Genomic DNA, 13,442 nt, shown 5'->3' with positions numbered 1-13,442 from the left:
ATTACCTCTTAATTCTGTTTTGAGTGTTAATGTGATTAAGTTTCATTTTAACAACCACTGATTACTCCTTGTGGGTACGGCCTGAAGCATGCACACAAGCCCACGCGGGCGCGGGTGCGCACGCGTCGGGGCGGGTCAGGGCCCCGCAGCCGGGCTCCCAAAAGCGGCAGCCCCACCTCCACCCTGCCTTCCCCTCCCGCGCCCAAGGGCTCGTGGTCTCAGCAGTGTCTTGTGAGCATCGAGTTTTCTTCTGTCGCCTTATCAAGAGATGCTTTGGCAACGGGAGGAGGGTCAACGTTTTGCGCCTCTCAGCGTTGTTACACCCCAAAGAACAGCGGTGGGCGCCGACTCCCGTAACCATCCCTTTGGAGCAGTGCTGGCGGAGCCAACTCGCCACACAGCTCACAGAAGAAAGCATCACAGACAATTGCAATCATGTAGACAGAACTTCCTTGGATTTCGATATGACAAGCTACTTTGTTAAAATACAGAAAGCAAAGAAACAGCATCTACTCAAATACTGTGCCGCTACAGAAAGTGTCCAGCACCAGCAGACAAGCAGGAACGAAGCTTTTCCCTATTGCTTCGTTCATTTTATCCCCAATTTTTATTTTTATTAAGCTTCTCTAAATTTGCAACACACTGTAAATGCAAGGGAAAGAAGCACACGCGGCTGAGGCAAAGAGCACAAACCCTTCTGACTGTAAACAGGATTTTGCTTTTTCTCCTCTTTCCCCCACCCCAAGGATGGGGATGTTTGACCTCTTTATTCCCCCTCTGCAATGTATTAATCAGGCACCAAAATAAGGAATCTATGAAAAAATATTTGGTGCAAATTAGGTAACAGCAACATGTCCACCACAAGATGAGTAGGGCATCAAACACAACATTTCTTAAGCTAACATGCTCCAGCTGCCATCCATAGAAATAGCTAAAGGACCCCTAACATGTTTCTACATATTTGAGAGGTATATATACAATCCCCATGAAAAGCAGGATTGACAGGCCGGACTAACCACAACTAGTTCCTTCATATTCAACACTAAAATCTTCTGCAGCACGGGGTCTCTGAGCTCCGGGAATGCCAGCTCCCTTTCACTGGGCCTGTATCCTGCGTATATGTGCAATATCTCCTACTGCTAGATATTGTGTCACCTCCTCCTTCTCCTCACTACCGTGCCTGCAGACTTCCCCTCTCAATCAAATGGCTCAGAAGGCAAAAAATTTCGCTGCAAGGGTTTATGGCCATACGACCTGGTAAGGAAAATGGTGTGTCCAGCTAGTCTTTTCAGCTGTCTGAGCCGAGCTGTGTTTCAATGTCCACCCTGCAGATCGGGCACTTCTTGCTGGTGGCCAGCCACTGGTCCACACACACTTGGTGAAAGAGATGCATACAGGGCAACCGCCTGCAGAGAGAAAAACACCACGGTCAGGATGGAGGAGGTCCAAGGGACCAAAAAGAGCTGAAAAACAGCATCTGAGGCTGCATTGAACATTGGAATCTCTGCTGTGGTGACAACCATCGTGACCAAGGTCCTGCAGGCTTTCCCAGCCACGCCAGTTCACACAGGGCAGTGGGCTGGAGGCAGTGTCCTCCTTGGCCTATTAGAAACCCCCACACCATCCTGAATTGAGTTGTTCCAGTTATTAATTGTGCTGGCTGCTAATTTTTAACCTTTCAGGAGCGAGGTTAAACTCCAAAGCCTCTTAGCTCGCCATGGTTGTGTCACATTAGCAGTCAGGTAGTGCCACACCATTCCTACATGAGTGTCCCCACGGAACCTGGTCACGTTTCACCCACATCACCTCTGCCATCATCACATATCACCCCTGTGATACAGGGGAACCTTGAACCACAGGAATCCACAGCAAAAGGGTCAGGGTTTTTCTTTACAATTTAAGGATGAGAAGCAGACCTGGGTACTACTCACCTGCAGTCCCTTTGGCCATGATAGCTCAGCCCCTTGCAATTTCTTATCCCATCCTCTGTCACAAGCAGAGATTTGACCCAGTGAACAGCCTGGGATGTCTGTTAAGAGACAACTGGAATTCTCTTGGCTGAGGATGGTTCTCTGTGACCATGTGGGCAAAGTAATTCTACAATAAAGCAGCTGTGTCTTGGACACAAGCCCAACTCTCCTGGACTTCACACCAACACTGCTTTTTGTCATACTTTGGTCATCTGTCAGGCTCAGGTGTTGATGACCCCAAGCTCCAGATGGTTGTCAGAGATCAGTCTAACCTACCTTTCTCTGTCACTTTGCCACCTGGCCAGCTGGTACAGCCTAAAAGCAGATGATCCAAACCCAGGAAATACTATAAAAACCTGGCCCACTGCTGCTGCAGGGCTCTGCTCTTCCTGTCTATGGGTCATACCAATGTCCATCTACAAAGCATTTGGGTTCCCAGACCCCACAACAGCCCAGGTGAGTTTCTCAGGACAAGAACAGAGACAACCCCACCAGTACACAGCTGCATTAATCCAAATAAACACAACTCAGATGGCACTGAGAGGCAGAGGAGGGGGTGGAAGGATCTCACCTGACGTCCTCTCCGTCTTCAAGCATGGACAGACAGATTGTGCATTTCTCGTCGGTATCTGACTCCTCACCATCGTCTTGCTCAGCTTTGCCTTCCTGGGGTCTTCTCTGCAGCAAGATTAAAGACATTTGGTTAGACCTTGCCCTTCTAATGCTCTCCCAAGCCTGGGCAGCTGCAGGAAGATAAATAATGAGATCTCCACCTATCAGCCAGATCCTCCAGCTTGGGGAAGCCAGCCTAGCCAAAACAGCCAGCGAGATGAGTGTGCCACCAACATGCTGCAGGTTGGCATGTCTCCTCCTGAGGCTGGTGGCAGTGAGGCTGTTGGGGCAGTACCCCAAGGAGCAGCCTGTCCTCTGCTGCCCTAATACAGCCCCCCACCACTTCTTTGCAGTGGGGATGGCCCCATGGTCTCCTTTGTTGGAGGCTTCTCCTTGGGGAGACCCCAAACCTCATGGTGCCACCACTGCCAGGAAGGGCAACCACTGTGCCCCGTGCCAGCCTGGCCACTGGCCCAGTCCCATGCTGTACCACAGGGCCGTGCTTAGCTTGTCAGCTGCCCCTTTTTCTCTTTCCCCACACATCCATTCCTATTCATATCCTTTTCCTGGGCTCACTGGAGATGCAATGAGAGACAAGTGCAGCAGGAGTTACCTCACTTCCAACCTGGGCAATGCAACATCCCTACTCTCCAGCCAACACCAGAAACTACTGGGTGGTTGGGAGTGACCAACACCAGAAACTACTACCCAGACAAGCATTCTTCCCAATTTCTACTGAGCACAACCCAAAAATGTGCCCGTTTGCTCATGGGCGGGGAGGTCAGCTCCGACAGAGGAGACACCCCTGGTGAAGCCAGAGGAGAACAAGGCTCCCAAGGCCGCGGAGCCGCCGCCCTGACGGCGGGTGCGGGGCAGCGCCGCTTGCATGCAGAACGGGGCGGGTTTGCATGCACAAAGCCCCCTTGGTGGTGTGCACTTTCTTACCAGGTGCGGACAGGGGGGAAATTGCACCCGCTGGGTGGGAGAAGGTTGAGACCCTTTTGAAAATTTGGCCCGCAGCTTCCTAGCCTAGAAGTGAGAAACAGGCAGCTGAGCTACGCCACCGCTTCCGCCCCCGGGAGCCCCGCAAGATATCAAAGCAACCCTGCGGGGTTGTGCCTTCCTCCCCCGCCGCGGGGCATGGTTTGGTGGATGGTGCCAGCTTGCCATCCCTGAGGATTGCGACCCACCGAAGTCCTTCCTTCTGCCTGCTCCGTGCCCACATGGACTGAGAGGGGCTGGCAGCCGTGCCACGTTTTGGGGCACTCACCTTCTTGTACTTGTGGGGGAAGGTGAATCTCTCGATGGTGTTCTGGACGGCGCCCCGGCTCACGCTGCCCAGCCTGTCCTCCAGCTGCAGCAGCTCCTGCGGCACAGGAACATCAGGAAAGCGGCATCCTCACTGCTCCCAAGGCACCAGGTGCCACCACACAGCCATACCTGCTGGCAACCGAGGCTCCCTCCTGTCCTCTCCTCAATGGAGATGGCCATCAACCCCAAATCAGCCATGCTGTAATGATGGATCTGATCCCTGGCACTTGGGATAATAACTAAGAGCTCGAGGCAAAGAGCTGGATATCCAATATTTCACAAATTAGGATGGGATTTGAGCTTCATCTGACAGGCTGGGAAACAAAACCCCATAGATCTGGAGCACTTTTTGTTCACAAATGAAAGGAGCCAGAGTCAGCCCAAGCCAGACCCAGGCACCTTGGAGTAAACCATCTTTAAGTAAATTTAACCCCATTGCTTCCCAGTTATTACTAAAATTGATGAAAGACTCATCGCAACCGCCACATCCACACCACAAAAAACAATCTTACAGCTTTATAGCAGAGCTTGCATAAATTCACAGCACTTTAAAAATTATTAATTCCAGTCCCCAGGTACGTACTTCATAGCTCTCCCGCACAGCGGATGTGTGCCTGCTTGGGTTCAGTCCCTGAAGAGCAAGCAGCTGAAGCTGAGGGTAAGGGTAATTTCTGATTTCATGAACAACCTGAAAAAAGTGAGGGAGAAAAATAAAGACACCTGTATACTTGCCTACAGAAAACCCTTGTGTGCCCTGATGTAAATCTAATGCTTTAAAAATTCAAATTGAAAAAATAGATTGACATTTTCACCAATTTAAGCCTTTTGATAACAAAAAAATGAGGTTTTATCAAATACATTTCCTAGAAATTATATGTAGGGACATGCACTCCTTCCAAATAAACTATCTATTATAATAATTCCTGTATCTTCCGTAACATTGTAGTTCCAAACTCCCAACATGGATTCGATTACAATTAAATTGTATTTCATTTAAATGGATGGATTTCTGTTCCAAGCTTTGGTTGTTTCTTTTTTAAGGCTTGCTTTACTACACGGGTATCAGGGTCTGACACAGCACAAGGGAAAAGCACCCTTGTGGGATTTCTGGGGATGTTTTAAGGATTGGCAGTGCTTGGCATGACTTAGCTCCAAATACAGCCTCCTGCTAGGAGAAAGGGTAGAAAATTACGCCAGTCAGCCTGTCTTCTCATCAATCCCACCTCCCACCTGTGCAAGAGATCATGCAAAACCTTTACAGGTGGCATCAAAGCTGTCGTAGAGAGCAATGACTTGATGAGGGATAGCCCTGGGGGCTGACACCAGGGAAGGCAGTCACCCACTGCCAATCCTTCTGCACACAAAAAGTCTTGAGAGACCACAGTTCCTTCCAGTATTAATTATATTATTAATATTAACTGCTGAGTCTCTCACATCCCACCCATGTTTTGCAGACCAGCTTGTGAACGTGGTGCTGCAAGCAATGGACCGAATCCTTCCAGAACAGCTGAGCTTTTCTTTTCTTTCTCTAATCCAGTGCAGTGATGCAACATTATCCTTTCAGACACTCCCTCCCACGGCCGGAGATAAGTGGGATTTGCAGAAGACAGGTGATAGAAAGATAGCAGCCTTTATTTTGACTGCTTTCTGGCAGACAATGCATAAAACATTTCTCAGTAAAAGCGTTTCACTTACCACCTGGGTTGAGGATGTGCTTCTGGGGAAGTGGTGCATCCGAGGTGTGGCCAGGTAATGCTGATAGGGCTGGGGCACCGGCCGGACCTGGAACTGGGCGTGAGTCAGCCCCGCGTCGACGCTGAGGTCCCTGTGGGCACCACGAGGGAGACGTGGCTCAGAGTGCCTGGCTGTGCTCAGGGACTGCAGCACACCAGACCCCGCTCACAGGGTAACCTCCCTGCTGAGCTCTGGGCTGCTCCTCAGCCTGGGGAGATGGATGGCTTGGCTTGGAAGGGAGTTTCCTCCAGTTTGGGGAATCGCCCACCAGGCCAGCATGAAGGAGTGAGGGGTTGTTTCTATGCCAGGTAGCATTTCAATTATTCGGGGTCAAGAATCTGCTAATTTCAAAGCAAAAGCATTTTGGTGGCTCAAAAGGATACCCAGGCTCAGCAACTCAACCTGGTCAGGCCAGGCCCTTCCTGTGCTGCCAGCGCTGCAAACTATTACAGTTTGCCTTGAATGTTTTGCAGGAATACAGTCAATTACTCAAGAGACTCAAAAATGAACCATTTTGGTAGCTTTTAGAAGCCAGATGGGCACTCTCTGTGGGCTTTTTTGATGTGTCTGTGCTCTCCTTATAGTTCTTCCAGCCCAGATCATGGCAGGACTTGGGGAATTAAAGGACACTGTGACTTGCTTGAATCCAGCCTCAAGGTGGTGAGGGTATGAGGTACGAGGGTGGGCAGGCCCTGGCACAGGGTGCCCAGAGAAGCTGTGGCTGCCCCTGGATCCCTGGAAGTGTCCAAGGCCAGGCTGGACAGGGCTTGGAGCAACCTGGGACAGTGGAAGGTGTCCTGCCCATGACAGGGGTTGGAACAAGATGATCTTTGAGGTCCTGTCCAACCAAAACCATTCTGGAATTCTGATTCTATGAACTCCAGAACTGTGATTTGTACAAAAAAATATTTTAAGATTTTAAGAAATGTCTGGGTGAGGCTGCTGGAGGAAAGGGTGAAACAAAACTAGAGGGCCAGCACCAATGGAGCAAGACATCCCTGGTGGCCCTGCTTGCCTGAACACAGCCTGGCCCAGGCAAGCAGAGATGGAGCTCAGCTTGGTGAATCTGAGCACTGTTATCCTCCACAAAACTAACCCAGCTCAATCCCTGGATTTGTCATAACCAAGATGCCATCAAGCATCACAGCTCTGCTCAATCCAACACAAGAGACAAACTGTAACCCCACCACTACCACACCATGTGGAGGGACTGGGAGGGGGCCTATGCAGCATCTCCATCTCTAATCCAATTAGCTGATGCCCATTCTCTCCAGCCAAAAGTTACTCAGCAAACAAGTTCTTTGAACATCATTCACTTTATCATCTTTACAAAATCTGTTACTCTAATAACAATTGTCTTCTGTTACTTCTAATAACAATTGTCTAACATTTCCCAAAGAAAAGCTAATTAGAGAGCAAGGGTGGCTTCCCGTTTCAGCCTCCAATTTCTCCTCCCCTTCAGAGAGGACAGCAGCAGTGTGTACCACACCTTCTTGGGAGCAGCCCAGATGTGTCCTCCAGCAGCTGCGAAACTGCTTTCACCAACCAGAAGATGGGGACCTGAAGGGACATTGGATGCAGAAATCCTTCATCCAGAGCAGCCTGTGCACCAGGCAGCAGCACCAGTGCTCTAGACCTCCCTAATACCTGCACCAAGCTGGATGGAATGATCCTCATGGGTCCCTTCCAGCTCAGGATATTCTGTAGTTCTATGATTCTAAGTTGAGGCCAGGAGAGGGACTACCGTTTCTGGCCCTGTGTTTAGACAGACAAAACCTGGAAGAGGATGAAACACAGCAGGCAACTGGTAGGTGCACAGCCAGGGTGAGAATCCACAGGTCTTGGCACTTTCCAGCTCCTGTGTCCCAATTTTGGATATTTACCCAATATCTTAAGGTTGTTCTCAGGTTGATGGAGGGCTCAGTTGGAAATCAAGAGGCTTTGGGTCCATTCCCAGCCCTGCCACCTTCTTGATGCATGACCTTGATCTTTTTCCTCTCTGGCTTCCCGTATTCCCTGTCTATGAAATAGATGTGGTAATTCATGGGGTGCTTTGAGACCAAGGACTGAGAACGTCTCTCAAAGGTGAATGGTCATTATTAAATTGCATGAGTAACTGCAGTAACAGGACTGCTGAACTGTTTGGGCATCTAGACTTAAAATCAGACATTGAGGTTCCTGAGGTGATGCTTTGGGTCTACACATGTGTCCAAAGAAGAACAGAGCACAAAACAGTGTTTTCCCAGGGTTTGGGGCTGAAGAAGCAGAGCACACTTGCTGAAGGAGAATGGAACTAACTATCACTTTCTAGCCCATGCTGCAGGAACAAGTGTACAGCATCTTGGTGCTCAGGAGCAAGGTCCAAGAGCTGTGATCTTCGTGGTAAATGGGCTGCCATCAACCAAGGAGTGAAGGACAAGACACCAGATAAAACAGGTAGGATGGTCATCACTACATGTGTGAGCAGATGATGATTTAAGGAACCAAACGGGAGTTTGTTTATTCTTCACCAGAAGATTTCAGTTGGGGTTGGGCTGTCTGAGACAGCCTCAGATCTTTCTTCCATCCCCATTTCCACCTCCTGTGGCAGCACCCACCACCTACAGCCTCTGAGAAAACACTGCTGCTGCTGCTGCTCATCAGGGGTAACACATTAGAGGGGAGCTTTTATATTTGTCACTGGGCAAAACTGTATGTGTGCCCCAAGGGAAAGTGAGTCACCCAAACATATGCTCACCGTGTATGGTTTCTGTCACCCCCACTCTTTGGGTTTTATAAGGCTATGGAGCAACAGAGGGGAGAAAAGGAGGGAGAGGGAAGGCACTTAGTGATGCTTTATCAGATACTTCTAATGATCATAATTAAGCACTCTGAGCTGAAAGAGAGGCAGAAAGAATCGCTCTATCCAGATGGCACATGAACTGCTTTGCAAACCAATCTGAAAAATGTCATCCTGACCACATTCAGCCCACAGGAGTGCCAATAATGGGAACACCTGAGAAGAAAATTGCAGAAGGATGTGGTCATATTTTAGATTGTGTATTATGCACTGAAGGGAGGAAAAAAGCAACAACTCTGGGTTAAAAGGACTTTTCATTTGCAGAGTGGAGTGCTCAGATGTTAGGAAATGCCATCATTAAGACTTCCTGTGCTATTTTATTCCAGCCCTCTTGTGCAAATACATTGCGATTGTCTTTAATTACAAGTTCACATGCTATTTTTTCCATTCACTGCACAGAATGGACTTTGCTCAGCTTACAAGCAGCTACTCAGAAGAATGTTTTTATTTTCGCATTCTTTTGACCAGGTTACCATACTTTATTAACTGTTCAAGGGCTCTCAACCTGTTCTGAAAATGAAATGAACAATTTCCTGCAAAGCTTTTCCAGGGTATTAAGCACTACAGTTGGAGAATGATGAACAAATCTCCATTCATACTACCCTTCATGGCAGGGTAGCATGGTGCTCCCTAATTTGGACCACAGAAAATATTATGGCCACTAGGTTTTGAGTGCCTGAAGGACAGCAAAGGGTCTAGTTCAGGCAAACTGTGGTCTACAGGATAAAAACCTCCTCTGTACCCTACAGAGAAGAAATTGGGAGAATTAATGCTTGGCTTCACTATTAATCTGTAGGTGAAGAATTATGAGCAACAGCAATGGAGCGTGCCTAAAGGGGGGCAATGGAGCTGGGGAAGGTTCTGGAGCACGAGTCTGATGAAGAGCAACTCAGGGAGCTGGAAAAGGGGCTCAGCCTGGAGAAAAGGAGGCTTAGGTGGGACCTTGTGGCTCTGCACAGCTCCTGACAGGAGAGGGCAGCTGGGGGGAGAACAGGAGCTGGCCCCAGGGTACAAGGGAGAGGAGGAGGGGGAATGGCATCAAGTTCTGCCAGGGGAAGTTTAGATTGCCTATTAGGGAAAAGTTCTTCATCCAAGGAGCTGTCCAGCCCTGGCACAGCTGCCCAGGGCAATGCTGGAGTCCCCACTCCTGGAGGGATTAAAAAGCCATGTGAATGTGGCACTGAGGACATGGGTCATTGGTAGCCTTGGCTATGCTGGGGAATGGTTGGTCTTCACAGTCTTAGAAGGCTTTTCCAACCTAAATGATTCAATTATCCATTTATATAGGAGGCTTTCACACTCTCACAGACATCTCAGAGATGAGTTTTCCCACTGCATATTCCCCACACTGTAACCACTGAGCTGGCTCATTAGCTTTCATCAAAGCCCTGATCCCTAGTGGCATTCCCCAAAACTCGCAGTCTTCCCAGGACTTTTTAAACACCTCACTGGATGTTCATTTCACAGCAGTGAAATGGGGATCACTTACCAGTCCGTGCCCTCTGCCAAATACCTGGGCTGGGGGCCCATGGGCTGTGGAGTCTGCAGTTGGTGGCTGAAGTCGAAGCTGGGGTGTAGGCGGTGAGGCTGGACAGACATGCGCTCTTGGGCCCGCCTGCGGGGAGGAGAGCAGCAACAGCGAGGGTCAGACACACCTGGGCACTGGAATTCCTGCCCACAACCCATGGGCAAACCCCAAAGGCTGGGCTTGAGGACAAGTGTCCAAAGATAAGCACTCCAGGCAGGTGTAAGGGGTGATGGGAAGAGGAATCCAGGGCTGTCGTTCCCTCACCGCCATCACGTGGCAATCCACTCTCAGGCCCTGTGGCACCCACATATGCTCAGTTTGCAGGACATGCTCTTTGCTGGCAACATGCAGAGAAGAAGGGGAAACCAAACAACTTCTCAGCAGCTTTGTGCAGTTTGCACTATTTCCTCTTTTGCTGCAGTCAGCCCCATAAACAACACACAAAGTAAAATGTGCCCCTGCTCCAGCTGTGATCCATCATCATAAAGAAGCTGCAGGTTTTCTCGTCTCCCATGCAGTCCATAAACTCCTGGGGAACCTCATTCATAACCAGATTACTCACGAGTGACTGAAAGCAGAATTTACTCTCACTGGCCTTTGCCAACATTTCTTTGGATGACGGACAGGCCAGGCTGGGTTCCAGGTCCTTCTCCCTCTGCTCTGCTGCCATTGCAGGCAGGGAAAAGAAAGTGCTAGAAAATACAGCATGGTTTTTCTAGGGATTTGTGTCTCATGATTATTGCTTATTTGAACTACTCAGGGGAAGTGAATGTGCTGCTGGATCAGTGTCCACATTTGGCAAGAGACAAGGAGGATGCAGAAGCAGGATTTGCATTACAGACAGGCTCCTACCCTTTGCTTCCTCACCAGTGGAACTATCAAAACCAAAATATTCAGGAACAAAACTAAGGCAAATGGAGCAGGAGACTGCCAGGTAAATAACTTTTCATGCAGCCTCAGTTCAGAGGCTTCACTCTCAAAGGCATAACCCATATTCCCATTACTGGGACTGCCTACCCCACACCTGTAAGGGTTCTGACACCCTACTCTACTACTGCAGCTTTCAGAGACAAGCATTGGGACTGGGCAAGAGGCTCCTGCCTTCTTCCACACCACAGCCCACTTGCAAATACAACACTAACAGCATTTACCAAAGCAGATTCTGCATGGAATTTTGCTCTGTGCTTTTATTTGAATTCAGCTTATGACTAAGAGATAAACACTTGTATCATCAGTTTCTCAGCCTGGAACATACTTGCTACCCAATTATTAGCTAATCATTAAATCCACCTAAAATCCAGTTTATGCATAACAAAACAATGATGAGAAGAACACACAATTTTCAGACAGAAAGGACATGGAAAGAAAGGGTTTTCTATCCATAGCATTCTTTCCAAATGAAGCATCATTGCAAAGTCTCATCCTCTGATTCTTGATCCATGGGTACAACTCACAAATAGCTTCCATATGTTTCCAAAAAAAATCACTCCTCTCTTGAGAAACACAATCAAGACAAGGCCAGGCATCCATTTCCATCTCTGCTGAGTTACAGCAATTCTCTCTGCATTTGTCAGCTCAGTGTGGATTTAGGATGCTCTCTGTGACAGAGTGTGCTGCAGGTCAGTAGCAACATTCCCTCACAGAGACGGACAGCCCACCAAACCCTGAGCAGCACGACCTCCATGTGTACAACCTGATGAGGCAGGTGGGCATGCACAGGTTTGAAACAGCAGCTACGAGGATGTAGCTCACACACGGAGAGACAGGAAAGGCCCCCAGCAACACCACCATGATTCTCCCAGGAGTGACAATAATGGGACACACCAGATGGGCACAGTAGGGATCCCCACAGGAAGGGCACACCTTCAGGTGCAGCCTGCCCTGCAGCCTCCCTTCTGGTGAATGCATTTTCAGTGCACACAGGCGAGCTCGAGAAGAAAACCCAACCCCGCCAGCGCGGCTGCAGCTCCACAGGCGACGTGAGGCTGGCGCGGCTTCTCCACATCCTTTGGGAAGAGCGGGGTGCCCTTACCTGGGATGGGGCATGAGCCGGCGGTGCTGTGCCTCGAGGAGCTGCTGCTGGAGGAGGTATTGCTGGTGTAGCGCCTGAGGTAGGAAGGAGGGCCCGGCGACGTCCTGGAAGGGCAGGGCGGGCACGGGCGGCAGGGGCTGGTGCAGGCCGCCGCTGTGCTGGTGCGCGGGGGCCATGTGGGGAGCCAGCCCCGGCTGCGGCTGCACCGCGTGAGGCAGGGCGAAGTCGGCGGAGAGCTGAGGCTGGGGACCCAGGTGGAAATGCCGGCAGGAGGTAGCATGGGGATGCTGAGACCTTTGAAAGGGAGCACCTGGAAGAGAGGAGCACAGCGGTCACCGAGGCGGGAGGAGGGAAGGGCAGAGCAGCGCCGTGGTGGCCCACCCAGGGAAAGGGTTGGGCAAACGGGTGTCACTGTCCACTTGCAGGAGGTTTGTAAATAAACACAAGTAAAAGGGAATGAGTTAAAGCTGATTACAAGAAAAAGTGCTGGTTTTGACCAATGGTATTTCTTATCCAAGAAAACACTGGAGCCAAAACATAGATTTGGGTTCAAAGTCCTGTTTTGGCTCCAGGTTGAAGTGTATACTGATGAAAAGTGCTTTGAGCTTGTTTTGGCTTTCCTGTCTTAAACAGAAAAAGAACAAAAGTTTTAATAGAACGTTTGGAGATAGAAAAGGGAGTGATGGTTTTAAACAAAAAGAGAGGAGATTCAGCCTAGATAGGAGGAAGACATTTTTGTGCTGAGGATGGTGAGGCCCTGGCACAGATTGCCCAAAAAAGACATGGATGCCTCCTCCTTGGAAGTGTTTAAGGCCAGGTTAGATGAAGTTTGGAGCAACTTTGTCTAGTGAGACACATCCCTGCCCATGGCAGTGGGATTGGACTAGATGACCTTTAAAGGTCCTTTCCAATCCTAACCATTCTTCAAACACTCTAGAAAAGGAAATAACTAACAAAACCTGTTTTCTAAAATATTTGGGTATTGTATATTATCTCATAGAAGTTTTGAATCTTTTCCCTGAATTGCAGACTTTTCCTGCAAGTGATTTCTTTGCCTCTCTAAAACTGTCTCATAGGCAAGGAAATAATCTCTGCTCTAAAAAACTGCCTCAGACTGACTTCAGGACGTGAGTGAGACAACTTCCCCCTCTGAGAGCAGGGATGAAGGCCCTGTGTGTTTGCTGAGATCCTTCAACAACCCGTCCTCATGAGCTGCATGCAGGGAGAGAGCAGCTGCTGGAAACACAACATGGACTGCTAAGAGACCAGTCATGAAGCTGATGGGAATGAGGAAGAAATGAGGTGTGAAAGATATCCATAGTGGAGGCGTTTTGCAAAACATCTGGCACTGGCTTGCACCTTGCTCAAGATCCTTTCTTGGACAGGCCCTTGGCCCAGTCCAGCCTGTTAATTCCT

General features: G+C 49.3%; 1 protein-coding gene across 1 annotated transcript; it reads right to left on the bottom strand.

The window, feature by feature from the left end:
- Positions 1 to 12,336, bottom strand: RNF165 (ring finger protein 165; the record flags this gene model as incomplete). The annotated part of the gene is made up of 7 exons (XM_041464128.1): positions 1 to 1,406; positions 2,542 to 2,648; positions 3,853 to 3,948; positions 4,477 to 4,581; positions 5,589 to 5,718; positions 9,956 to 10,081; positions 12,027 to 12,336. Coding segments are annotated over 7 exons (992 nt in total), but the record flags the coding sequence as incomplete, so codon positions are not given.
- Positions 12,337 to 13,442: the final 1,106 nt, after the last annotated feature.

The sequence above is a fragment of the Pyrgilauda ruficollis genome, unplaced genomic scaffold (genome assembly GCF_017590135.1).
Source record: "Pyrgilauda ruficollis isolate IOZ18807 unplaced genomic scaffold, ASM1759013v1 scaffold170, whole genome shotgun sequence".
In the NCBI taxonomy this organism is placed as follows: Eukaryota; Metazoa; Chordata; class Aves; order Passeriformes; family Passeridae; genus Pyrgilauda; species Pyrgilauda ruficollis.
This window is presented reverse-complemented; position numbering and strand designations above follow the sequence as displayed.